We start from the raw sequence: 27,092 nt of genomic DNA on the forward strand, positions 1-27,092 counted from the left end.
CATAAAGCGTATAATACAAGTCAACTAAGGATGAGGATGGAAGTGGAGGGTCCCACTAAGAAGCAAAGCTTGTACGATATGGGACCCTCAGAAAAATACACAAAACATCAATATAAAACACAATAAACGAACCGATGTCAACTGACATCAAAATGATTGGGAAGAGGAAAAAGAGAGAAAAGGAAAGGAAAAAGAAGAGGAAAAAAAGAGAGGAAAAAAAGGGAGAAAAAAGAGGGAACTACAGCATGTGCCATCGTGGACGCAAGCAATCTGGATTTCATAATGTAAAATAAGTGATAAAATACAAATACATACAAATATTTGTGTGTGTGTGTGTGTGTGTGTGTGTGTGTGTGTGTGTGTGTGTGTGTGTCCCTGGTGCAAAATATAAAAACAAATTAGAAAAGAGTAATTATTTAGCGTCCGGCGTTGAGGTCGCTCGCAGACTGATTTTTTTTTTTTTTTTTTTTATAGATCTGAAGGGGGGTGCGTCCGCACCCAACGCACCCCCCCTGGTGACGCCCATGTTTAGAGTGACAGTCATGACTTTGGTCTTCATCTCTAGTTGAAGTATATGAAATACCGCGGAATGGCTAGATGATCCCTCAGAGAAACATGTGTTGCACCAATATTAGTGACAAACAAAATGGCGTCAGTAAATGCAGCGCCCAAGTGAAGCTTACGCACCTCAGACAAATCAGAGTGACAGAATCTCTCACAAGCTTCCTTCCCTTCGCGTGATAGATTAATAATAATAATAATAAAACATAACAGCCCCTGGATTGTCACGTATCACGCGATATGAGACAATGGCCAACTATCTCTCTCTCCCTGGCGTGTCCGATGCGAGATGAAAGCGAAAATTAACTCCATGCTCAAGTGGTATGTATACACAATAGAAAGTGAACATTAATGGGGAAGTTATAGAACCAAGAATGACGTTGCTTTACAAGTCTCCCATTAGGCTGCACGTAAAATCTTGAATGGACGGCACTCTTACATTATCGACTTCTTTTCACTTGTCAAGGTAGTCACCTTATTGATAAAAACGTGATACGATATCATACTTAAGCAAGGAATAATGGATGAGTGGAAAGGAGATGACAGCAAAATCACAATTAGTTTCAATTGATGTGATTGTCAGAGTCCTCACTGTAATATGTAAAATGTAAAATCGCAGGTTAATTCAAAAGAATAGAAAAATATCACTATTGTACAGTGACAAGTTTTAGCAACTGTGAGATTCAGTGGGATCTTTCTGTCGCGGTAAAAGAGATAATACAGTCTTGTAATAATTCATTACACAACCATACTTACAATGTACATTATCTGTTATCTGCAGAGTTGATGCTTTTCATAATGGGGCTCTTTGATTGCAGTAATTGAAACTCCAGGGATCTACTGAGACGAATAGCTCATATTCCAGGTGAAAACACAAGCAGGAAGTAAAAAAAAGAGAAAAGAAAAGAAAACGATTTTGAGCTCAATGGTCGCCGTTTAGTCAAGGGTTCAGGAAACTAAATTTTCTACCTCTTAAGCGCTGCATTGACAATAAGTCTCATGAAAACCACATACACGAAACCCATTATAATGCAATTAAGAACCGTGAGAAACGATATATGACATAGGTAGGCATTAAAAAACAATTCAGACAATTCTCAATTGAGCAAACTGCACCTTTTGTCCTGGAAAAAAAAATCCTTTCCAAACGGTCATAGTGCAGACAGTGGAATTGACACTCAATGCTCCGGGTAAAGCTAGATTTATTGATATTCGTCTTGACAGTTCATCTGACAGAAATCTCTCGTCACTTTGCGTGTGAAATTGGGCAACTCGGTGGAAATTGGTGTGACTGTAGTCAAATAGTGGAAGCACTTTTACCAGGAAAAAAAAAAATGTCCTATTGGCGTCTGTTGAGTTGTTCGTGAGATTGAAATATAAAAGAGTAAATGCATTCAATTTCAAAATAGCCGTTCTTTGATGTTTTTGATGAAAACAATCACCATATATATATATATATATATATATATATATATATATGTCTATATAAGTTATTATGATGTAATTAACACACATTGTATTATGAGTTTTATCGCAAAAAAAGTTTACTCCATTCTTGTTTTATTGAGATATTAAGACATATTAGTAAATAAAGCTGCTAAAACAAAGAAGATAATAAGAAAATGCAGGATATCTTTAATCATAACTTCAAAACTATTCCTTGTTATGTTACAAGTGAGTTATTACTGGAAAGGTTTAATTTTGCTCTATCTGATGATGGACTTACTTTAAAATGTTTAAATATGGCGCTTAGCTCATTTTGCAATAAAACTCTTCATAAATATGTGTGTGTTTGTGTGTGTCATTCATCTTATATAGCGCTTTGCTTCATCTTCTAAGAGAGTAATAACACTTTTTTGTGTAAACAAATTTAACATTGTTAGGAGAATTGAATATGCCAAATAGGCTACTTATAGTTCTCCTCTACCCCTCTATTATTTAGTTTCGTTTTATATTTTTACGAGTAAGAGTATATCAAGAGGTGTTTTATAGTAATAATGATCGCCATGTTTAGTATCATTAACCTTATCGAACCTTAGTTGTCAAAATCAAGTTATTCATAGACAGTGTTCATATCCATGTTTCCTTGATGAAATCCCACCATTCAAGGTCGTATGTCCGGTTTTTTTTTCTCTTGTGTGTAATACACGCACACGCACACACACACACACACACACTCATACACATCCACGTGTGTACCCTTTCTCTCTAAATGCAATTTACATTAAAAACTCAGCATCAGGAAAACATCTTCACAGTGAGTGACGGAAAGTGCTTGTACGAAGAGAAATGTGAGAAGTAAGTTGAAAATCACAAAGTTCTCAAATGTAAGATAGAAAGAGACAGAGAGTGGACGGAGAAAAATGAACAGCAAACATTAGTCATTACCGCACTACGCAGAACAGAAACAAATGTGAACATGCTGTCTCGAAAAAGCCTCGTTAATTATGTTCATCATGTAATCAATGATCACACACACTTTATGAAAGATAAACAAATCATACCGATGAATCGTGTTTGGTCAATTCATCGGACATACTAATCACAGGATTGACAGAAAATAAGCCGAGACGAACTTGTCTTACTATACGCAGTGTATTTATTCGCAATGTTGCAACAGTGTTTCATTCTAACTCTGGGGAAATTTTACTCTTAGTAAAAGAATCATAACAGCCTGTCGTGTAACGTCTGTACAAAGAAATTGTAGTTCCATTCAGAGATGAATCTGATAACCACACATTTACAGATTCTTTATTTCATTTCTACTGCTGTAAAATGTCTACATAAATAACGGAATAAGAGCACGTTATGAGGCAAGCAAAAGAAAAATTGAAATCGCAGATCATTGGCATTACAAAATACACATTACAATTACCATCTGGATTACGGTGTATTTTTAAGATCCTCGAAGAAATGAGCACTATATTCAGAAGACTAAAAAATGTTGATTTGATTTTTAAAATGAAAAGCACATGAAGCTCACCCACACATTTCGAGGAAAAAACCCGATTTCTTCTCTTCTTAAAATATTTTTAGACTCACATCTTATGCAGTGATGTTCTCTTTCTTTCTCTTTCTATCTCTCTCCCTCTCTCTCTCTCTCTCTTATGTCAGTGTAGGTTAATTATATCGACTCAGCGGTGGTATTCCGGATGCATTTAAGATCCCTTTTCGAACGCTTCGTGCTTACTTTACAGATACAGTATATACATGAGGATGAGAAACATATATTTATGTTCCTATATGTGCAATGAGACCCATCACAATTCTGCACCTAAATATCATTGTCTCTTTCTCAAGTCAGTATAAAATCGTTTTATTGATTCAGAGGTATTCTCGGGACTCATCTTGATAAGGTTAGTGCTTACATCTACATGCATGTTCTTTTTTTTCACATAATATATGAAATAAAATGTTGTACTTACATAACCGAATACAAACTATGTACAATTATTATACAGTTTTGCAAATCCTTATTTCAGTACAGATAACATGAACATGTGTTAACATTATGAAAGAAAAAATGCTTTTTAAGAAAGATACATATTTACATGATTTTGCGTGTGTATGTGTACTGTACACACTGGTACAAGTATCTCCTAAATAACTATTTTTCTTCTGTCGTTTGATTTCCAATATGTTTAAGCGCGTGCGTTTCCTCCTGTGCTCGCTGAAGTGCGTTTTTAAGGGGGTAAAGGTGTAGCCTCTAGACACTTATTCAATACTGAAACCGATTCTTCAACCAGCTTCAACAAATCAGAGACATGTACACTGTACAATATAAGAAGAAAAACTAAACGCGATGGTCCCGAGAGGGATATTTGAAAAACAAATTAATTATTCATTAGTAGATATTCGCCCTTCCCTTATCCACGTCGGCATAGAATTCAGCAAATGCTGTTTGGAGTTCATTTTCCCTTTCAATAGTACCTTGATGCCCATCAGTGGAACCGATTGCCATTGAACGTCCGAGTGTCTCCTTATTCACATTAATATACAGTTGATCGCGTCTAGGTGCTGACACTGAACTAGCTGCTGCATCGCAGAGCTGCTCTCCTCTCTCATCTATCTCTTCGTAGATTTCAGAGGGTGCATTAGTGTGTCTTTTTCGTCTTCCGTTGTACCTTGGGTCACGTCAGTAGAACCGTTTCCCATAGAGCGTCCATCTCTCTGCTTATCGACTTTGCCATACATTTCCTCGCGCCTACGAACTGACGAAGAACGATTCTCTCTGTCGAAACTTTCCACTCCCTTATTCACCTGCGCATAAAGTGGTACAGGTGCAGCTTCGGCGTCCTTTTCGTCTATTGTGGTACCTTGGTGTTGTTCAATGAATCCGTCTCCGTTCGAGGGCAGATCCCTTTGCTTATTCACTTTGGCGTATAGTTCCTCCTTTGTAGACACAGAACTATCCTCCTTTGAAAACATATCTCCCCTCTTGTCCACCTCTGCGTAGAGTCCCATGGTTGCAGTATTGGTGACATCATCATATTCCGTGGTGCCTTGGAGCTCGTCAAAGGAAGTGATTTCTGTAGAAAATCCATTTCTCTGAATCTCTGCGTTGGTATACAATTCCTCGCAACTCCGCGGTGTAACAACAGAAGTTGCTGAACTATCGTCCACGTATTCATCATCCTTGTAAATTGTCATATCGTCTCGGCGACGAATCAGTAGGCTGCAGTCATCCGAATTAAATGCTGAAGAAAGATTTGGTGTCTGGCTACCAACGGTTTCACGAAACTCACTTGAGTCCACCTGTTCGTAGACAACTTCCCCAGGCGTCAAAGGGTTATGAGCAATGGAGACAGGGAAATTTGCGGTCAGCGAATCCCCCTGTAAGCTGTTATTGGAAGTGGATTGGGTAGACGTCAGCATTTTCGGTTTGTCGTTTGCTGGGCTAGCTGTATCGATGCTGTTGTATTCATTTTCGCCGTAAGAAGCCTTCCATTCTAGAACTTCAGCAGGTTGTCTCGTCATGGTGGAATTCAGTGACCTTTCTTCATTCGTGATGTTAGTGTTTCCAGTGCAGCTGGTGGGCTCTGTGGCTTTGCTCACGTGCGGTCTCATCACATTTCGACCAACGTCAGGACCCACAGTAGATTCAAGCGAGTTGTACTCTGTCTCGTCAAATAGACGGAGTCGCTGCAGCGTTGTGTCTCTGCCGGTTGTGACACTACCGATACCCGCCGTGTGCGCGAGGTTGTCATATTCATATTCCTTAGCTTCCCTGGAAGGCTTCAGATGCGAAGTTTCCAGAAGTGATTGCTCACTTGTTACCAGACGCTGAGAATCGAACGAGTGATGATTGTCTCCGCCTTCTACTGAAATGGCTCGTTCAGATATTCCATGCATCTCTGCAACATCTCTGCGAATCTCTTCAGCATCTTGGTAGATATGATCGTGATCAAATGTAGAATCTTCAGCTCCTACGGGGACCGGGTATCCTCCAGCGGTGATGGAATTGTCGACAGGAGGCACCAAGGTATAAAGTGAGAAAGTACCACTGTTGGTGCCATTTCCAGGAAATCGAGATTGGACTGAAGATTGGACGCCAGCCATACCACTATCGATCTGGTTGGAATTGAGCGAGGTTTTATACCTGCAATAAGTAGAATAGCAGAACTCTGTCTATCAGTTGTCAGATCTTTTCTCATTAAATCAAGCTGAGAATGTCAAATAATTAGTCATCACACAACATACTGCAATCAGTTTATTCACAATGAAAGTCGGACCTCTAAATCAGTTGTTCATATGTATCTACATTCCGGTAGTATTTGACTGCATCTATCCGTATTCGTAGGGATGTTTGTACATACACATAGATATTTATGTATATTCAAATAACAATCCCTATCATATCCACTACGCTTCCACCTTTCTAGAAATCCCTTATAGATAAACTTACATTTAAGAAATAAAGAAGTAATTTTAACTAACAAAAGAGAGAAAAAAACATGTAATGACTGGCGTCTTAATTGTCCATACATTGTATTCAGACGGGATGTCGATGCCCTTTTTTGTCATCAAAGGCAATAGTTTATGAGTGTACTTATTTTTTCTTTCAATTTCTGTGCTATGATTTATGTTAATTCTGATGATGATGTCCCGCGAACTTCAATCCAATGGAATCGAATGGAATCAAGTGCTTTATAATGTACCGACGTATGGCATCAAAATGTGGAAGGATGCTTTTTCATGTGTTGGGTCCTGTTCTAATCGATAAAATTAATGGCTCATCATCTCTACTTTCAAGCTAAACAGTTTGGGCAATGCACTTTAAGACTACAAAAAATGATTTTTTTTTCACTCATATTACCACACCATTCCGAGACCCACCTCTGTCTCCGATAAACGCACCAAACCGCACAAATTAGGGATAGCATTGTGAAGAAAACCGCAAATGAAACTATCGGGTAAATCAGCCAAGGTTTGAATGGATGGATAGCGGCTGTGGATGAAAAGCATGGAAAGATTGTGAAGTTAAGAAAATGCTGCAAAGAACCAGATACAAACTTTGCAAATTTGCAGAGCAAATAAAATCCAGCGTACATCGAATAAGAGTCATACAATACGGGTGATGTTAGGAATGTGATGATCTTCTCTTCTTTAGTTATGTATCCACACACTCATTAACATTATGGTGATAAGATGTGTATAACTTCGCTATGCAAAAACATTTAAGCTCTTGTCTGTCTTCAGAGTCGGCACTGTGTCAATTTCTGGAATTTGTGATATAAACTGTGTAAGAGATGAGCTATTGTCACTCAGTGGATAGTCCTGTGGACTATCAGTCTTAAAGTACTTGTTACCATTCGAAAGCCACTCTGTAGTCATTTCAATTGGTCCCTCGCAGAAAATTCAAAGCTGTAAGTCAACGTGCAAAAACTCAAATTCATAAAGAAGAGCTAGTTTCATGGATGGCAGTTCGGAAATACTATGTTAAAATGCTGACAAGATTTTGAGTGTTTGCCCATAAAAAGCATTACGTAATGAGAAATACCTAGTACTAAAGCATCGTCATTGTAGTCGTTAAAAAATACCTTCGGCTGCTTGGCAAGATGGGGTTGATGCGTTCCAAGATAGTTTGTGTGTCGACGAACCATTGTCGAATGACGTCACACATAACAATGCTGCACTTCCAGTGAGGGTGTAACCATCATCACAATCCAGGGTTATTAGGGATCCAGGTCGTGTGATGTTTGAATCCCATCTTCCATGCAACACGTTACCAGGGCGATCACATTTCGACTCTGGACCTAGAGAGGATAGAATGAGTTCAAAAGACAGGAGGTGCTTTGGGTGATGGGGATAGTCAGACATAGAGTTCAGTCAATTAATATTTTGAAGGCACGAAGATTCGGAGGGAAGATTGGAAATTGGGGGTGGTGTTGCTTTTTTTTAAGAGCACGGTAATGTGTCCTTTCGAAACAAACAAGCGAACGAATATCCAAAGTCTTTTCAATACGTTAAACACCTGAAAGGTATGGAAACACTACTCGTTGATGTACATGACTTTCATAATGTTTTTAATACATTGATGGTAAACCTTTTCTTCACATACGACCGCACACAGTGAGGATTAAGGTGAAGATGAAGACCAAAGCTTTTTTAAATTAACTTGAATTAGACTCCGACGTTTTTAAGTGCTTACGACGACGACTATCTTGAAAGACCACCATTTTTGATACATAGCCAGTGGACGGTGAAGGAAGAATCAGTTTAATGTGAAAACATGTTCACCTTATAATTAAGCAATAGTAGGTTTATTTGTTGATTTTATTATTCTATTATTAGTTTAATTATCAGACAACGAAATTATATATGTATATGCACATACACGTGTATATATATGTGACCCTGCACCTCAAAACAAACAAAAAGTCGCCAGACATGAATTTATAGTTAAGACCATATTCTGAAAGAGCAGACTTTAAGCTTTAAAATGATGTATAACTCAAATCAAATGGACTCTCCTAACCTATCTAAATATTGGAAAGAAAGCACAAACTCATGAAAAGTGTGAACTGAGAAAAGAGGCTCTGCAGTACAGTGTCTTTTCAAGCGCTTAATCTTTACCAAACCGTGCTGGCTGTGCGATGAATGGGACAAAAAACAGGATGTAAACCACCAGAGTAACAACAATGGAGGGATTATCAGATTAAACTGAAATTAAGCATGCCTCATTAACACATTCTGTCCATAATTAATGCCAACTTTCAAAGCAGCATTATCTCTTCAAAAGTTATTAGAGTTGAAAGTGAAGAGTGTGGACAAGGTTTTTCAGAAATGAAAGAGGGATTCTAAAGACAAACCTAATCACACTATTCTACCAAATTTTAGCATAATGTAAAAGAAGAGCCGCTGTTTTAAAAAATATAAAAAGTCAAGTTCGGCTAGGTTGACCCATTTCACTTATTTTCAGTCCTCATGCAAAATCAGTGTGTGCGACTTTATGTTCGTTTTGAGGTGCACGGTCACATATATATATATATATATATATATATAGACACGCACATCTAGAATTATCCCTTATGGTCCTTAAACTTTAGAGAAATGCTTGAAATAAACGTAGTATAAGTATGTATAAGTATAAGGGAAGATATCTCTTTCTCTCGCTATCTGTCCGTTCATCATTTCAAACAATCAGTATATAAACGTTGATGTGGTTTTAGTGAATGATACAAGACACGAAATCCTAAACATTCCAGCCTTTGTTTTCCACCTTATGTCTTTTATTCCAAGTGGTGTGTGTGTTGTATTTTTTCGAAATCAGTGACAATTAACAATAAGTTAGCTTCCTCTCTTTCTTGTATTGTCAGTTTTGGACTCCCAGTCTCGAGAATTGATTTAATTCCAATAAGAACAACAGTGAGAGTCCCGAGATAAGCGCATTATCATATAAAGTACGAAGACCTTGGAATGATCATTGAAGCTACCAGTCCTGTAAGTGTAAATTTATAAGCTCTTCATTTTCTTGTCAGTGGCAACGTAAAATATTTCTTCTCGTTAAGAAAACGAAAGAATCCCTGCCAAGATATGAATGTATATATGCTATTATGCCACTATTTAGTGATATCTAAAAACATCAGATTTATTTAGTTACAACGTCGGCATATTTATGTATAAATTTTCTGTCAAGGAGTTACCCTATGTTTTTTAAATACTCGCATGTTCAGGAAAAACTATTTGATTCATAATTATCCTACCCGCCAAAGTGACGCATTTCACCTTCCACGTACTCGAACAATTTTCGCTAAAAAACCCGATAATGTATACGGGCCCTAGATACTAGAATGACCTCTCCCCCGAAATAACAAGCTGCTCGTCTTTATTATTCCTTTAAACGCAAATTAAAAGAGTCTTTATTGAGTGCATATCTTGCAGAAACTGAATAATTGCAATGTCTTATGTAATATTGTGGTATGTTATTGTCCGATCAAACATTCTTGACAACTCGCTGCAGATTCCATTTTGGGTCTTGCTCTCCGAATTCATCATTAGCAATTCCACATTCTACTTCGTTTCCCTCTCTTCCTCTTTCCCTCTTCCTCTCTCTAACTTTCTATACAGAGCTTGACGGCAGGCACCAAATAGCTTAAGTAGCTGTACATGTTACTTTTTGTGTCTTACTGATCACATCCTGGCGATAGTTTTAATGCAACAACAGTTTATAGTGTATATACCAAAGTAGACTTTACGATTATGCAAATCATGTTGTACTCCTGAAACCAATGATAGCTCGGTCACAGTAATGGTTCACATTCTAGATTTTTTTCTTATTTGGCACCATTACATCATCTGGTCTTATCTTCTATCCTTCTCCGTTTCTTTTTCACAAACCCTGATTACTCGGGGCTTACAGCCAAACAAGCTTGTTTTCATGTAGGTCCCGTCATACTTTTCTTTGATCAACCCCATCTCGATTTCGATTTTGACCATTTATCATTTAATACATAATATATCACTGTGTTATCACCATGTATATTGTTTGTGTTTTGCACATTGTTTACAAGGTAAAAGAACTTGTTTGATTTCTGTTATAATGTCCATAAATGAGAAGTATGGAAATAAATGAATTGAATATCCTTTGGATATGCGCTTGGAAGTTCCTAGAACAGCGTCAGTAATAAGATAAAAGATTTACTTTTGTCCGGTAGGCAAGATGGAGTTGATGAGTTCCAAACTGGTGAATGTGTTGATGAACCATTGTAAGATAGCGTCACACAAAGCAACGTTGCACTTCCGTTAAGGGCGTAGCCTTCATCACAAGCCAGGCTTATTACTGATCCAAGCAGTGTGGTGTTTGAGTCCCATTTTCCGTTTGGTACATTTACAGGGTAAATACATTTCGTCTCATTACCTGGACGCAATGAATAATGAAAATGGTTTCAAGATATGGAAAGACATGAAAGACATGAAGACCATAATATCTGATTTAAGATGTTGGGGAAGAAGGAAAGCCAATGAGAGGGGTAGATAAATTGTGTTTTAATGTAAGAGCACGACACTGTTTCCCTGAAATTTGAATTCGTAAATTAGAGTTAAATTAACCTAAATTACCCAGAATGTTGGGAATAAAGGGTGAGTGAAAAAAAGAATTGAACATGAGCCTCAGATTTAAGAGAAAATCTGTTTAATTGTTGTGCTTTTATAAAAACGCTACCACAAACTTCTTGTCTATTGTCATAGCTACTTCATAAAGGAATACATTTCTAATTGTATCAAAGCTCCATGCTCTTAGGTGTTTTCAAGGCTGTAACAAACTTTTAAATTGTAGTCCGCCATTAAGTTGATGGATAAAGGGTGATTCAATCGAGACAGACATATTTACATCTCAAATAACAGAATCCGATTACCGTTATATCTGCAGTGAAGCTTTCATCGAGTATTCTTGAATAGGTATGTCGTTGTTGTTTTTTCTCGCACTTTGCAGGTAAATGAATACAAGAATAATATGTGGACATAGCGTTGATTGAAAACGACACCACACCTTTAAAGCTTAGTCTAGCATTGCTTTCTGCACGTGAGCTTCAATGTAAGTTATAGTTAACATCATACGTCTGGAATTAAGTTCAATTTAGTCTTGAACTTAACTTCAGTTAACCCATTCCGTACGGGAACCTGGTGGCCTGCATATTAAGTCTATGGGTATTTTAGAATTCAGTATGGAACGGGTTAATTGTCACAGGTTCAATTCCAATGAAATCATGTCATGAAAGGTACTGAGAGTTAAAGACTGCCACAAGCTGTTAGCACTTGACCCTTTCAGTAGTGTGCAGAGAAATCATCATGTACCTACTCATAAACAGAGTTAGCAAGACAAATTATCAGATGGGGACATATTATTTAATGTTGAACACTTACTTTCATCTTCTAGGCAAGATGGGATTGATGTGTTCCAAACTGGACCACCGTTGGATGACGTCTCACATATCAAAGTTGCGTTACCAGTAAGGACGTAGCCTTCGTCACAATCCAAGGTTATCATGGAACCAGTTCGCGTGATGTTTGAATCCCACTTTCCGTGTGATACGTTACCAGGGTATCTGCATCGCAACTTGTTACCTGGGAAAAAAGGAGCATGCAGTTGTAAAAGTCGTGGAGTTTGATAATAGCCAAGAGTACAATAACATTTTTGAGGTTCTTCTTTGTTGTTTTGCACAAGGGTAGTGAGTCCATGATACTCAATCATCCTTTGTCTTGGTTGGAGAAGGGAGAAGACAGTTGTGGGAAAGACGTTGTCTTATACTTGTAATGAGGGCAAGGAACTGCACACTTGAATTAAAAAAAAAGAAATAAAATAAGACATTACAAAAACGAAACGAATGTATTTTCCTTGAAACTTATATTGAATGCCAAGACGAATGAATAAAGACAACTTGTGATGATTACGTGCATGACACGTATGATTACGTTTTGAATACAACTCAAAGAACTTATTTGATAAACGTATGTACACGCAAGAATATTTTAGGCAAGCATTATCTACATACTGAAATAACATCTGATCAAGAATTTAAAATTAACTTGTGTCAATCATCTGACAGAAGTAATACATGCTTAAATACTTCATTGTATCAGACAAACACTTACATGTATTTCACATCCATAAGTTCCTTTGTTACATGTGTGTTTGTTTACTAAACACGCTAAAATGAATATAATCTAAACGAACCAAATCATCCATTTCAAATTGTAGCTCATCTATAGTGATCCAATTTCTATATTTTCTTATTCTAATGGTGAATACTGTATTTGCGGTTTAGCTGTAATTTCTTATTTAGAAGGACAAGACAGAACAAGCAAAATAAAATACCATCTGAAGTTGTTTCGACTATCTGACAAGTTGGGACTGATGAATTCCAGATAGGTCGATTCCTGTCACTAGATGACACACATTGTAATGTGGCACTCCCATTGATGACGTAACCATCATCGCAAGTGAGAGTTATTGAAGATCCTAGTGACGTTACGTTGAAGTTCCATTCCCCGTTCGATATTTTACCAGGATGATCACATAATTCTTCAAAAGCTGATAAAGCGGCAAAGTAGGGAGAGAAAGAAAGGACTGTGTCAATCACAGTCATTATGCAGCTATAACAATTAAATGAAATATAAAAACATTTCGTCTTTTATAGGGTCATGTTTTATGTGATGATGACATTTTTTAATTGCTCTAGGGTGAAAGGGCAATAAATGCCCAAAACTCAACTGAAGATTTCTTTCCCATATCAATTTATTCATTTTGTCAATAATTTTCTATCCCTAAGTGTATTTGTGGTCTTAATAATTCCATTTGAAGAGAGATTTGTCGGGAGGCATCCCAAGCGTGAGAAGAAAGGGCACAGTGATTCCCTGGTTTCGATGGGCTAATATGTTGCTGAGTTTGCTTAGAATTTGATATAAACATGCTCACCTTTATCTATTGTTTCTGAGCTGTGCAAGGTAACACCTATTTTCATTTAAAGTGAGAGCGCCATGCGTTCAGTGTGTGCATGCAGTTTAAAAGAAATTGAATATGAGACTGGAAACACACTTTCCACTTCTTCGCAAGATGGTACCGACGAGTTCCAAACGGGGAAGTAAGTCGACTGTCCAGGTAGTGTCACACACTGCAGTGTAGCACTGCCATTGATGGGGTAACCTTCCTCGCAGGTGAGAGATACCGTCGAACCAAACCACGTGATGTTTGAATCCCATTGTCCGTGTTCAACGCTGTCAAGTTGTTCGCAAAAACCATAGGAAACTACAATAGGCAACCGCAGGTGAGAAAAATTTGAATGAAGGTATGAGGCTCAAAAACATGTTTTGAATCACTATTACACAAGCTATAAATTTGATTACTGATGTCCATATCACATGTAGCCACACAAAGTTTCTGTTTGAATTAAAGTTTAGTGCTTAGAATGAGCAGCTCTTCAGACGGAATGTTGATATTTCTACCAATTCTAAACAAAGGCATTGGGGCGATAGAAAAGTTAAGGTAAAACGTGATGGAATATAATTTGGAAGAAAGACGCTTAATTCAAAACACAACGTCCCTAAAATATTAAAGTAAAACACTCTTACGCCCCCCCCCCCCCAAAAAAAGGGAGGAAAATGGATCGATATGATTAGAATGATTGATATTAATTACTTACTTTTTTAGTAGATTCGACCTATCTCTTTGATGTATATCGAAACGTATGCGAATTCATACAGCAAAAACACTTAAACTTACCATTAAACGCATAACACACAGTAGATTTGAAATCCAGTTCATCTCTATCAGGACATGTCCACTCGTGAATTTTGTTTTCAGAAGAGGATATGCTGGCAAATGAATTCGATGGGACACACACGCAATCGCCGCGATGTAGAACAGCTACGTCAGCAAATTGTCTTTGTTCTCGGCACATGGAGACACACTCCAGGTCGTGCTCGACGGTATGTCTGGGGAAACTCCGACTTAGAGTATTCACTTGCGAACTCGACAGTTTCTTGTAACATCCGAGATACCCGGGCTCTGAGGGGAAAATACGTATAGGCAAGAATATGTTTTACATGTATGTTTTATTCTCGAGGTGTTAATGCACACGTTTCAAAAAGTACAGTACTTGTATACAGCTTGACTGGCAATAAAAAGAACTTTCTTTTGTTTGGGTATTTTGGGCATAAGAAATGTGCGATTTCTCAAACGAAAACGTCATGGCTAAATTGACGTGAAAAGAATGAAAATTTAAAGAAACCACACGGTACAATTCAAAATGTAGGCTATTATACTATTACAGTTCTATAGTGTTCATTTGAGATCGATATTGAACTTTCTGACAAGGTTAATAATATAGTATATTGATATTATAATCACACTGATTTATACAGTTATATGCTTATAAATTTTACTACTTTTCTTTCAACTTCCAAGAGTTATTTTTGTTTTCTTGTGATCGAAGATATTAGTTTACAAAAACAACAACAACAAAATCTGTAATGTCCTGATTCCATAGCCAATTCAAACTCGCTCCAGCAAATTTAATTTAACACTAACCGAAGGAAAGAATACGGAGTGTCTGACCGAACTGTTAATGACTTGTTCTCGAATATATCATGGACATCATTCCCACATGATTATCTGAGAGGCACTTTGGTTTGTGCGTGTTTCAATGTGGTTGTGTTCCAGTATATGAGTGTTTCATGGAATTAAAACACATATACATAACGGTTTATGAAACTTATAGTACCGTCTCAGACATCCTGCAACATTGGATTTGTTATAGTAATCAGAGTTGCAACTGTAACCCTGCATCGCAAAACCACAAGTTGGCAGTCATTAATCGTTAGTATAGAGTCTGAAAAAAAAAAAAACACTCTAAGCCTTAGGATAGCATATAACTCAATACATTTTTTTTTCATAACTCATGAAAATAACGGAAAGAATGTACAGCCTCTGTAAATGTGCATGATGAGAAAAGACGCATTCAAGTTTAAAGTTTATAATGCAAGGGCTTCATCACATCCAGTGGTGCTCAGTGCAATGAATAGGACAATAAACAGGATACACGTGTATGAATCTCCTTTGCACTCACAATGATAGGATTATCAACTTAAAGGGGTGGTATGGCATTAGTTGATGTGAACATTCAGCATAAAACACTGCGAGATATTTCGAAACCACTTTGTGAAATGTCAGGGAGCATACCATTCTAAGAGGATTCAAACTTTATTTGATAAAAATCAGTTTTGAACTGTCTGAGCTATCCAATAACAAAGTAAAATAACAACACAATTCTAATACAAGGTAGGTCACATCTTAAATTAGGATTGCTTTGTTTAGGATATCTCAGACATTTTAAAACAAATCTTCATCAAATTTACTTTGCATTCCTTTGAGAATTATGCTCTGTCATAATTACATTTCTCATAATCTAAACACACACACACACACGCACACACACACACGCACACACACACACACAAAAAATCTTCAAAAGACGTTGGAAATCTGAAGCCCCATCTCAACCGAAACTGTACCATCCCTTTAAGCTGATAGTTGGCACACTCATCAAACACATTCTATTCATAGTTCTATACCCTTTTGCAACGCATCATGTAAAGACAAAAATAATCTGTAAACGTTTCAATACGTTTTCTCACCTCTGCATTTCAAATACACTGCTCTCTGAGACGGACATTCAGTACTTCTCCACAAGCAATTAACCAAACTTCGCGAATCTGTGTAACAAAATTAAGAAGAAACTTATTTTTTTCTTTTTATTTCTTCAGCAAAGATCGAGTTCACATAAACTTGGAGGCTTTTCATGTTGGAATTGCTTTGACTATTGGAAGGGCAAAAAACTGCACGTGCTCTATCCAATGCGTATAAAAAAAGGGGTATTCCTACTTTGGAGAGCTACTATTTCATAGTTGTCAGCTATGGAGGGCACAATGTTAGTTGTGTGGAAAGAAAATAAAAATCTTCTTCTTTCCATTGGTGCATATTTTTGTCGACAAAATGTTATGCATGACTGAGCATATGGACTTTAAAAACAACAATGACAAATTGCACTCTTTCCAAGTTTGAGTGTCACAATTATGAAGGAACAATGGATATCTGTCAATGAGATCTGTCATTGAAAGAGACCAAATAAATAGGTCAACCTGTATAAATGCAGGTTTGTGTTTGATATAATGTTTCAGGTTTTTTCTAAAATTTTATGGTCGTAATCTGTAACAAGGCCAGCTGTTCTATAAATTGGTCACTTCCAAAAAGGCCAACCCTCACCGTTCATTTTCCTCTGTTCACATTCAACACATAGCTTGCAGTGAAAAAAACATGTCTTGAATATAATATGAAGAGAACAAAATGGACAATGGGTTAGCCTTTGTCGGAGCGACAAAGTTATCAATAACGTGGCCATGTTGAAGGTTATCTACCATAAAATGTTCGAAATAACCCTAAATCCAAAGGTTACAGCTCGTTATTCCGAAGGTTCGTTATTCCGAATGTTCGTCATTCCGAAGGTTCGTTGATCCGAAATGATAAAGGGTCCGTAACAAAAATTCGGAATGACGAGCTTTGTTTCATTTTCGGATTAACGAACCTTCGGAATAACGAATCTTCGGAATAACGAACCCTATTTCATTTTCGGATTAACGAACCTCCGAAATAGCAAACAATTATTTCATTTTGGGATAAACAAGCCTTCGGAATAGCGAACCCTATTTCATTTTCGGATTAACGAATCTTCGGAATAACGAACCCTCAGAATAACGCCACAAATGTTCGGATTAACGTACCCTTTTTCATTTTCGGATTAACGAACCTCTAGGTACAGGGAATTTGTGTGTTTCGGATTAACGAACCTTCGGAATAACAAACCTACGGACTAACAAACAGCACCCAACACGTACATGCAGTCATGCAGGCTGGCCTTTTAATTTGACCACTTTCATTGAAAGATATCATCCATCCATTGATACATTCATTGTTCCTTCACGATAACACTCAAACCTGGAAAAAAGTGCAATTTGCCATTGTTGTCTTTCAAGTTCAGCCGCTCAGTTATGCATGACATTATTTTATCAACATAAGAAGGTATCATTAAAAAGAGGCAGAGTTCCCATTTCCACAAAACCAACATTGCGCTCTGCATGACTGACATGAAATCGTAGCCCTCCAAATTTGGATTACCTTCTTTTTTTACGCACCACCGTATTACACTTACGTAGTTTGAAGAGTTAGGTTTATGTGTTGAAACATTTAAATCTGCAAGGAATGAAAAGTTGTTGAAGGCTTAGAGTGTATGATACACGAACAGCATTAAACTATTCACAATATTCAATGAATGATAACGTTACCATCACATTATCTTCCAGTTGTATAGTTTCTCGATATGAAAATCCAAAATTTGGTAAAATATTATGTTTGCATAATTTTTTCATAAAACCAATAGAGATTTGTTAAAGAAAAATAAATATCATCTTATTTGTCTTTTCTTTATTTTCTCCATTTATTAAGACCTCAATTTTGATCAGTCTAATTACACTGAAATGTTTATTACAATGTATTCGTAATGTAACTAGTGATGGAGAAATCAGGTAGAAATGTTGTTTCAGGACAATTTCCCCCTTACAAAATATTTCTAAACATGTACCGCTTCAAAGGTACAAACGATATAAATTTATTTACACAGTTCTATAATGACCTACAGTATGTTTTGTTTTCTTTTTTTTGTTACCACCAAACTCTGTCCTCTTTTAACAGCCGCAATCAGGAGCTATAACCGAACACAATTTTGGGACAAGTTTCACTTACATTCAGGACAACTTTCAACCGTAATCCAATCTCCTTGGTTGATGTAGGATGGCAATTTGGCGCTAGAAAGCGTATGATATGAAGGAAAACCAAGCGCACCACAGATCAAATCAGCAACGTTTTCGGTAAAGCCATCACGGCAAACAAAGCTGTCAGTAGCGGATCGCAAAAGTACCAAACCTTCGAGAACGTCGAAAGGTGACTGTGCCCCGATGAGTTTCAGAGACGGCAAAAGTTGTGTACCTGAAAATTACATTATAAAGATAACAGTGGTATGTTCTTGTAAAACATAAACCCTACAGTTTCACTTGTAATAATGCGTTAGAAACGTTGTGACATGACGCGAATCCTGGGGACTCATAAATGCCAAAATGTTATTCAAGAGATAGAGTTTATTATTCATTTATTCTCAAATTAGTATGATCTTTTTTCCTTGAGGGTGGTTAGCGTTTATAACAAACAGTTCATAATATTTTATCAAACATGATTATGGCAGGGTACTTGTCAATTAACGGCCATGGTTCTATTTGAAATGAAAGTAATCGGTGTAAAACATGAAGGCGTTTATGATAACAAAACTACACGTGTAGTCATAACAGCAATAACAATAATATTATGTCTCGCCCATGAAGAAAGGAACAAGTTACCTGTTAAACACGTTGCGGTGATGTTGACTCTCACGGGATATATATATCTCCGGGTCGGATATATATAGTCTAAGTCTCAGCTTGTGGCCAAGTGAAAAGATGGGAGGAGATTTGCTGAAATTTTCGAGTTCAATCTCACTCTTGGTGGTAGAAATCTCATCCTCCGTAGTAACCTTTATGTACTCATTGTTGATAGACTGTAGCCATACAACCATCCTTTGACCCTCTGGTGCTTGTATTTCCCATCTGTCGGCAACTACACGTATCACGCTATCTGCCTGGATCGCAAAGGTAGTGTAGCCCATCGAACAGTCGAACGTTTTACCTGAAATCAGTGGGGAACATAAGTGAAATAGATATAAACAAATTTTACCTACGATATCTAACATTAAGTATTATTCATCATTTTTTTTTTCAGAAACGTGCCAAAAGAGGGTAGGCCTGTTACATTTTGGCAGATTTATTCTGTATAGAACAACGCGGCATGTTGCTTCGAGAGAGACAACAATTTCGAGTGTTATACAAGCACGTGTACTGCTTAGACTGCAACGTAGTTGGATACATTTTTTTTTTCTTTCAAACTATGCATCTTTCTTTTCTGACTCATGTTTTAGAGCGGGTATTTTAAAAGTGGCTTACCCAAAAGGCACCCGTCAGGATTCTTTTCGTTGAACTTGCCCGGATTTACAACAACTAGGACAGAATATCTAGACAAATGTGTAACCCTCCTTATACATTATTAATCTGCGAACTTAACAACCGCTTGTTTAGCATCGGGTCATTTGATGGCATTTTTATCTCTCTGATGAATTTTCCAATTTGCGCATGAAAGTGTATGTCTATGATGATACGTGAAGCTAAAAATTATCAAATTTCCGGTATGTCAGCTCTGCGATTAATTAGAAGTCCATTAATTTGATTAAAATGAAAATAAGTCATCGCTTTCCGTCTGACAGGAAATGGGTAAAATATATGTGCATACATTATATATATATATATATATATATATATATATATATATATATATAATATCCTTTTTAGGATAATTGTGGGGGTTCAAAAACAAACCATCAAAGAAAGTATATAAGTACATACCTATCACGTCCGATGAAATTTGGGGAGGCAACGAGAATCCTATCACCATTGTCATTAATATCCACTTGGCTAAACTGAGAGCCATGACTTCATTCTTCATGTTTGCTATTCAGAGTCAAACTCTACCATTAAGCACAAATATGATCTATTGGCGTGGAATAAACAACCTTTCTCCTCAAGCAGAATTTTCTAACCCAATATCTGTACTGAACAAGATGGCGTCTTTGTTCTGACTACAACTTGTCGCATCAGTAACTATACAACGCAATAATTGGACTGTCTCTCCCGCTCGCTCCCCTGCGCACGACAGTGCGCATTAAAGTGTCGACACTCAAGATATAGATCAAGTGACATGGTACAATAACAAATCATTGAAGTCTACTGATACAAAAGAAACTGTAGACAACTAAGCATTATAATAATTAAAGGTGATTTTAGTGTCAATTTGTAGTACAAGTTATTGGGAGGGGTTTTGAGAAGAGGATATCATTTTTAGAAGTGTTGATTAAAAACGTTCGAAATACGAACCTTCTTTTTTGTTTCTGATTATCAGGTTTGATGGGAATGGATTTTCAGAACGAAGTAAAAAATCAAGTTCTTTTCAAGATCGATTTGAAATTGAGGCTATATAATTGTAACAAAATAGAAGGCATCCATTACACCACAATAACAAACGTTCATCACTTCGTAAAATCAAAATTAAAGTGTCCTACCGATATTTTCGTCCTTTAAAGAAATGTAAACGATTTTCCATAGTAGAGCCTAAAAGCATGTACAATTGGCACTGCCTTAATACAGGACCCTTCAATTGCAGTCATTTCTGGAATCTACTTAAAAACAATTGTCTTATGTTTCATTATGAAACCACAATGATAACATTCTTCAAATCACGAATACGAGTCCCTGCATTGACACTCTTGTGAGGGCCATCATCCCTCTTAGTATTTTTTCGAGTACCATTATATACCCGCCATTGTATTCGTTTTTCATCACTTACGTTGGTTTTCCTAGACAGGAAGTACATAGTGTTTGACCCGTGGAAGATAGAAGTGCGATTTCTTTATATAATCACACCGACATTTCAAGACGAAAATATCGACAAAAATGGTAGTATTAACGAGGGGAAAATCTGTACTTCTTTTTCTTTTTCTTTTCTTTTTTTTTGCAAAATGCACCTTTTCAAACAGGAGATAATGTTTTGATTATCAATATAGTACAATCAAGACATCAATAAGATGAAATCCATAGTGGTAAGGAAAAAAGAGTGTGTGAGCAATTGGTGAATTAAATCCTCATTATAAAACATTGGCATGATCGGTGACGGACAGTGGCAGCATTCCGAATAAAAGTAATAATTTGGATAGTTTGGTATCCATTATGCTGTGAAAGTAACACCGAGAAGTTTTCTCTTGTAAATGGACAGGGTTTCTTCCAAAGCGATTGATTATTATAAAGGAATCTAGTGGTGTGTTGTTATCATGTCAGATACGTTACTTTCTGTTAACATATTTGTTTTGTTTTTACTTGACCGGGCAGTACGTGTGCTCTGATATGAGTAATTTCTACCTTCGTAATTTCTAACTTCGTAGGAATAGTCAAACCATGTAACGACATTATGATTTCTGAAGTCTGACCAATGATTCTCCCCTCCCCTCTTTTCTCTGAAAACATCCCAGTATTTGCATTGTTTCACAGCGTCCTAGAAAAATACTTCTTGAAGGGATGAGTAATTATGATCACAATCTATCGAAACTGAAACGGTAATGTAACCCGTAATTTGGCTGTATAGATAGTATAGCCCGTGATTACAGACACGTTTTCTCATAGTCTACATTACGTATTTCATTTCTGCCTACTTCATGGTCTTACTGTATATGAATTTGTATACAATGTATATATATATATATATAATATTATATGTATGTGTATGATATATATATATATATATATATATATATATATATATATATATATATAATGACTGTGTGTGAGTCTAGCGTGTAGGCCTACATAATTGCTGTTGGGGCGACAAAACCATATCCGTATGAGTATTTTCTTTCCATAACTCGGCATATCGGCATTTAAAGTGTCCTTTTAGCAGTATACTACTTTGATATCAACATGAACAGACAAGTTTTTTTTTCTCAAATTAATATATGTATCGACACATTTAGCCACCTTGCACCTTCAATTTCATCGACGTCACAGCACGTTTGACTTGAAATGAAACTGACATGAAACGGATATATAACATGTATACACTCAACCAAAAAAGTTTCCCCCTAGCACTTTTGGATATATCTCAAAAAGTATTTTCCCAATTTTCATAATTCAAACGGGAGTGGATAGGGAATTTTATTACTCATAACATGATATCTGGTGGCAATGATATGCCATTCATGTTATGACTAATAAAATTCCCTATCCATTCCCGTTTGAATTATGAAAATCGGTAAAATACTTTTTGAGATATATCCAAAAATGCTAGGGGGGACTTACTTTTTTGGTAGAGTGTATATTATGTGACCGTGCATCACAAAACGAACACAAAGTCTCACACGTTGATTTTGTGCGAGGACTGAAAATAGGTGGGATGGGTCAACCTAGCCAGTTTTGAGTATTTCATATTTTTTGAGAGAGTAAATCTTCATCTTTATTGTGCTAGAGCTTAGGATCATAAAACTGACAGCAAATTGTGTTTTTGGCAGTTTTTCTTGAGCACTTTTTGTAGGGTGTGTCCTAAAGAGTCCCCTTTTCATTTCTTAAAAACCCTTTGCACACTCTTAACTTTCAACCCTGATAACTTAAGAAAAAATAATGCTACTGCTTTAAAAGTTGGCGGTAATTATAAACAAAGGGTGTTAATAAAGCATGCGTAATTTCAGCTTAATTTGATAATCCCTTCATTGTTGTTGCTCCGATGGTCAACATCCTGTTTTTTTTTTTGTCCCTTTCATCGCACAGCTAGCGTGGCTTGGTAAAGATTTAGCGCTTGAATAGACACTGTACTTCAGAGCTTCTTTTCTCAGTTCACACTTTTCCAGAGTGTGTGTTTTCTTTTCAATATTTAGATAGGTTAGGAGTGTCCATTTGAGCTGAGTTATACATCATTTTAAAGCTTAAAATCTGCTCTTTCAGAACATACCCTTAACAAAAAAATCCATGTCTGGCAACGTTTTGTTTGTTTTGTGATGCAGGGTCACACACGCATATATATATATATATATATATATATATATATATATATATATATACCCGTTTGGTATATATCCGTCGGGAATATGTAGTTTGTTGAGGATTGAAAACTGCTCAATGCTGTAAAGCAGAGCATATTAGGCAAAGATTAAACACACCACACCACTTTGTCAGTCTGCCTGAGGATCGCGACAGCGTGAAACCGCCGGTAGCAGACAAGGCACCAAAACACAGGTACGCCTATAATATATATATATATATATATATATATATATATATATATATATATATATATATCGATCCACCGCGCCACATGAGCACAGAAACACACCACTTTGTCAGTCTGCCTGAGGATCGCGACAGCGTGAAACCGCCGGTAGCAGACAAGGCACCAAAACACAGGTACGCCTAATATGCTCTGCTTTACAGCATTGAGCACTTTTCAATCCTCAACAAACTACATATTCCCGACGGATATATACCAAACGGATATATATATATATATATATATATATATATATATATATATATATTATACTATATATGTGACCCTGCACCTCAAAACAAACAAAAAGTCGCCAGACATGAATTTTTAGTTAAAACCATGTTCTGAAAGAGCAGACTTTAAGCTTTAAAATGGTGTATAACTCAAATCAAATGGACTCTCCTAACCTTTCTAAATATTGGAAAGAAAGTACAAACTCAGGAAAAGTGTGAACTGAGAAAAGAGGCTCTGAAGTACAGTGTCTATTCAAGAGCTTAATCTTTACCAAACCGTGCTGGCTGTGCAATGAATGGGACAAAAAACAGGAAGTAAACCACCAGAGTAACAACAATGAAGGGAGTATCAGATTAAACTGAAATTAAGCATGCCTCATTAACACGTTCTGTCCATAATTAATGCCAACTTTCAAAGCAGCAGCACTATATCCTTTCAAAAGTTATTAGAGTTGAAAGTGACGAGTGTGGACAAGGTTTTTCAGAAATGAAAAAGGGATTCTAAAGACACACCTAATCACATCTACCAAAAATGTTCGAGATAAACTGCTAAAAAAACCACACTTTCCTGCCCGTTTTATGATACCAAATTTTAGCATGATGTAAAAGAAGACCCGCTCTTTCAGAAAATGTGAAAAAGTCAAGTTCGGCTAGGTTGACCCATTTCTCTTATTTTCAGTCCTCACGCAAAATCAGTGTGTGCGACTTTATGTTCGTTTCGAGGTGCACGGTCACATATATATATATATATATATATATATATATATATATATATATTCAATATGTAGAAAGAGAGAGAGAGAGAATTCATATGGATATACTTTAAGAATAGGGCAGACCGCGGCCAGTTTGCAGTATTCACAAGAGCGTACTTTATTCCGATTTGCCTTTTTCTTTATTATTCCAATATCACCGAGAAAACAAAAAGAAAGAAAGATAAGCCGTGCACCAAGTCCTGAAGTTTGTATTTTGGCATAAACAGTTGTGAAACTTTACGTAATACGAAAGAGAAGTTGTTAGAATCTATATACACGGTTGGGGTAGAATATGTTTCTTGGCGTTTTCACACGTGCTCTGCTTTTATGGCTGTTGTTTCTTGATTACAAGATACTAACTTACTAATTTACGGAATAAACTAGAATTCTCGTGAACATCGCAACTTCTAAACAAGAAAACATGCTCAGTAAATATTAAGGATGACAGTTTGCTCAGATTTTGAGTAGAAAGAGTCACTGTACTTGAACCACTAGGTGCGCAAAAGCTATAGCACTACTGACTATACGTTTCTAAGCTTCTGTTGGCAATTATTACAGATAGAAATGTCAGGTGGAGTGCACAAATACTCAAGCCAAAATCTATACATTAAAACATACGGTAATTCAATGGTTTTTCCTTTAAAAAAACAACAACAAAACAACCAATCTCGTACGAGCAATCTAACGCACTTAATTCATATCAAAAGCTTTACACGTATCATACAGACAGTGGAAAATGAGCAAAGAAAATGGGATTCCATCGGGATTCGAACCCGATACCTCCGTATGCTAGTCCTGTGTTCTACCGACTGAGCTATAGAAAGCTTTAGTTCAGTGTTCGTCCCAGAAACCCTAAATTCTCAATGCTCGGATAGTCAGAAGTTATAGCAGTGTGTTTGTGTGACACACACGCACACACTTAAACCTGGCATAAACCCGAAGGATAATTCAACTTGGGGATAAATGCGAGGGATCACCGAAGTGATGCAGCTTTTTGAGTATGTAACAAAGGTAAACAGAGGAAAACTGACCAGAAATGAATATGATTTATTATTGGAAAATTGAACAAAGAAAATGGGATTCCATCGGGATTCGAACCAGAGACCTCCGGATTGGTAGCCCGGTGTTCTACTGACTGAGCAATAGAAAGACCTAGTTCAGTGTTTGTCCCAGAAACCCTAAATTCTCAATGCTCGGATGGTCAGAAGCTATAGCAGTGAGCTTTGTGTGTGACACACACGCACGCACTTAAACCTGGCATAAACCCGTAGGATAATTCAACTTTGGGATAAATGCGAGGGATCACGGAATACAGACACATATATTTCCACATTATTTCTTTATCTTCCCATTAAACATCAAAGTAAACAGAGAAAATCTATTTTGCATTCCATAACCATCGACCTATAATTGAAAAGAGACCATGGCGTTAAGGGGATCAAGTCTCCCCCCCCCCCATAAACTTACACACAGAGGTAAAAATAAAAGCATTGTCAGTGCAACACTTTGCTGGTAGCTTCATTCTTACATGTTGGGAAATTCAAATATATACACAGTGGTTACTAACTTACCATTTGCTGACTGTACATCGCACAAGGTTGTAACATCTTGTCGATTGACAACTTAATTGTATCGCCTTTCACCTAGCGCCATTTTAATCCATTTATATTCTTCATAATTATAGGCGCCATGGCGGACCTTGTTTGTCATGCCATCGAGAATGAAGGCAGAAAATCAGGTGTTCCTCCATATCTGATAACATCAAATTCCACATAAATATTTCCGAAATTTAAAATGGCATTTACATGATTAGTAGAAGGTATGAACTACAGCTCTGCTCAACCTGTTTTATTGTTATCGTTTTACTCGTCTTGATGATTTACCTTAGCTCTAAAATATATCTATAAATTAGCCAATGTTTGATCATTTTCAATTATGTCATGATTGTAAAGCTGCTGGGAAAAAGTGAAATAAACTTTTTAAAAATTTTCATTCAGGACTAATATCTCACACCCCTCGCCCCTACCAGCACATAAAAACATTCAGCTGCCCCTTATAACAAGAAAGTCTGGGTGTCATAGGTTTCATTGTTTATATCAAATTATTACAGATTGTCCACTCTATAAAGAGAAAGAGATAAAAAGCACATCTTCATACATGCATGTGTCCGTACGTATTATCTTGAGTAAATAAAAAAGTATTTACAGATTAAAATGCATTTGAAAAGCAATCATTGATGAATATGAGTAGGGGAAAAAATATTTTTCTAAATGACCTTCACAGATCTTATGTACGCATACTCACTGTGATTATGATTTTATATACAACATCGTCCTAATAACCCTAAACCTTACTGATGATACAAATTGCTCATTATTTAAAGGACAAGTTCACCTTCATAAACATAAGGATTGACTGAATGTAGCAATATTAGTAGAACACATCATTGAAAGTTTGAGGGAAATCGGACAATCCGTTCAAAAGTTATGAATTTTTGAAGTTTTTGTGCAGTAACCGCTGGATTAGAAGACTACTGCAGTGTATGAA

The 27,092-nt window shown here is 36.7% G+C and overlaps 2 protein-coding genes across 3 annotated transcripts; both read right to left on the bottom strand.

Moving 5' to 3' along the window:
* Positions 1–4,626: 4,626 nt before the first annotated feature.
* Positions 4,627–12,906, bottom strand: LOC139734156 (uncharacterized). Its single transcript, XM_071644961.1, has 6 exons — positions 12,878–12,906; positions 11,926–12,126; positions 10,706–10,921; positions 7,602–7,817; positions 6,898–7,009; positions 4,627–6,160 (listed from the first exon to the last, which is right to left on the bottom strand). The coding sequence occupies exons 2-6, from the start codon at positions 12,047–12,049 to the stop codon at positions 4,627–4,629; spliced, it is 2,202 nt and encodes a 733-aa protein (XP_071501062.1). The 5' UTR covers positions 12,050–12,126; positions 12,878–12,906.
* Positions 12,907–13,021: 115 nt separating this feature from the next.
* On the bottom strand, positions 13,022–20,321 carry LOC139734123 (uncharacterized). 2 transcript variants are annotated; one of them, XM_071644939.1, is made up of 7 exons: positions 20,098–20,321; positions 19,003–19,327; positions 18,356–18,598; positions 16,195–16,272; positions 14,282–14,566; positions 13,598–13,807; positions 13,022–13,093 (listed from the first exon to the last, which is right to left on the bottom strand). In XM_071644939.1, exons 1-3 carry the CDS (start codon positions 20,195–20,197, stop codon positions 18,508–18,510), a joined length of 516 nt encoding a protein of 171 aa, XP_071501040.1. In that variant the 5' UTR covers positions 20,198–20,321; the 3' UTR covers positions 13,022–13,093; positions 13,598–13,807; positions 14,282–14,566; positions 16,195–16,272; positions 18,356–18,507. The 2 variants fall into 2 exon arrangements, with proteins under 2 accessions (XP_071501040.1, XP_071501039.1); XM_071644938.1 differs by lacking the exon at positions 13,022–13,093 and having other exon boundaries at positions 13,207–13,807.
* Positions 20,322–27,092: the final 6,771 nt, after the last annotated feature.

The sequence above is a fragment of the Diadema antillarum genome, unplaced genomic scaffold (genome assembly GCF_040938485.1).
Source record: "Diadema antillarum isolate AM-2024a unplaced genomic scaffold, OU_Dant_1.0 seq00000512_RagTag, whole genome shotgun sequence".
NCBI lineage: Eukaryota > Metazoa > Echinodermata > Echinoidea > Diadematoida > Diadematidae > Diadema > Diadema antillarum.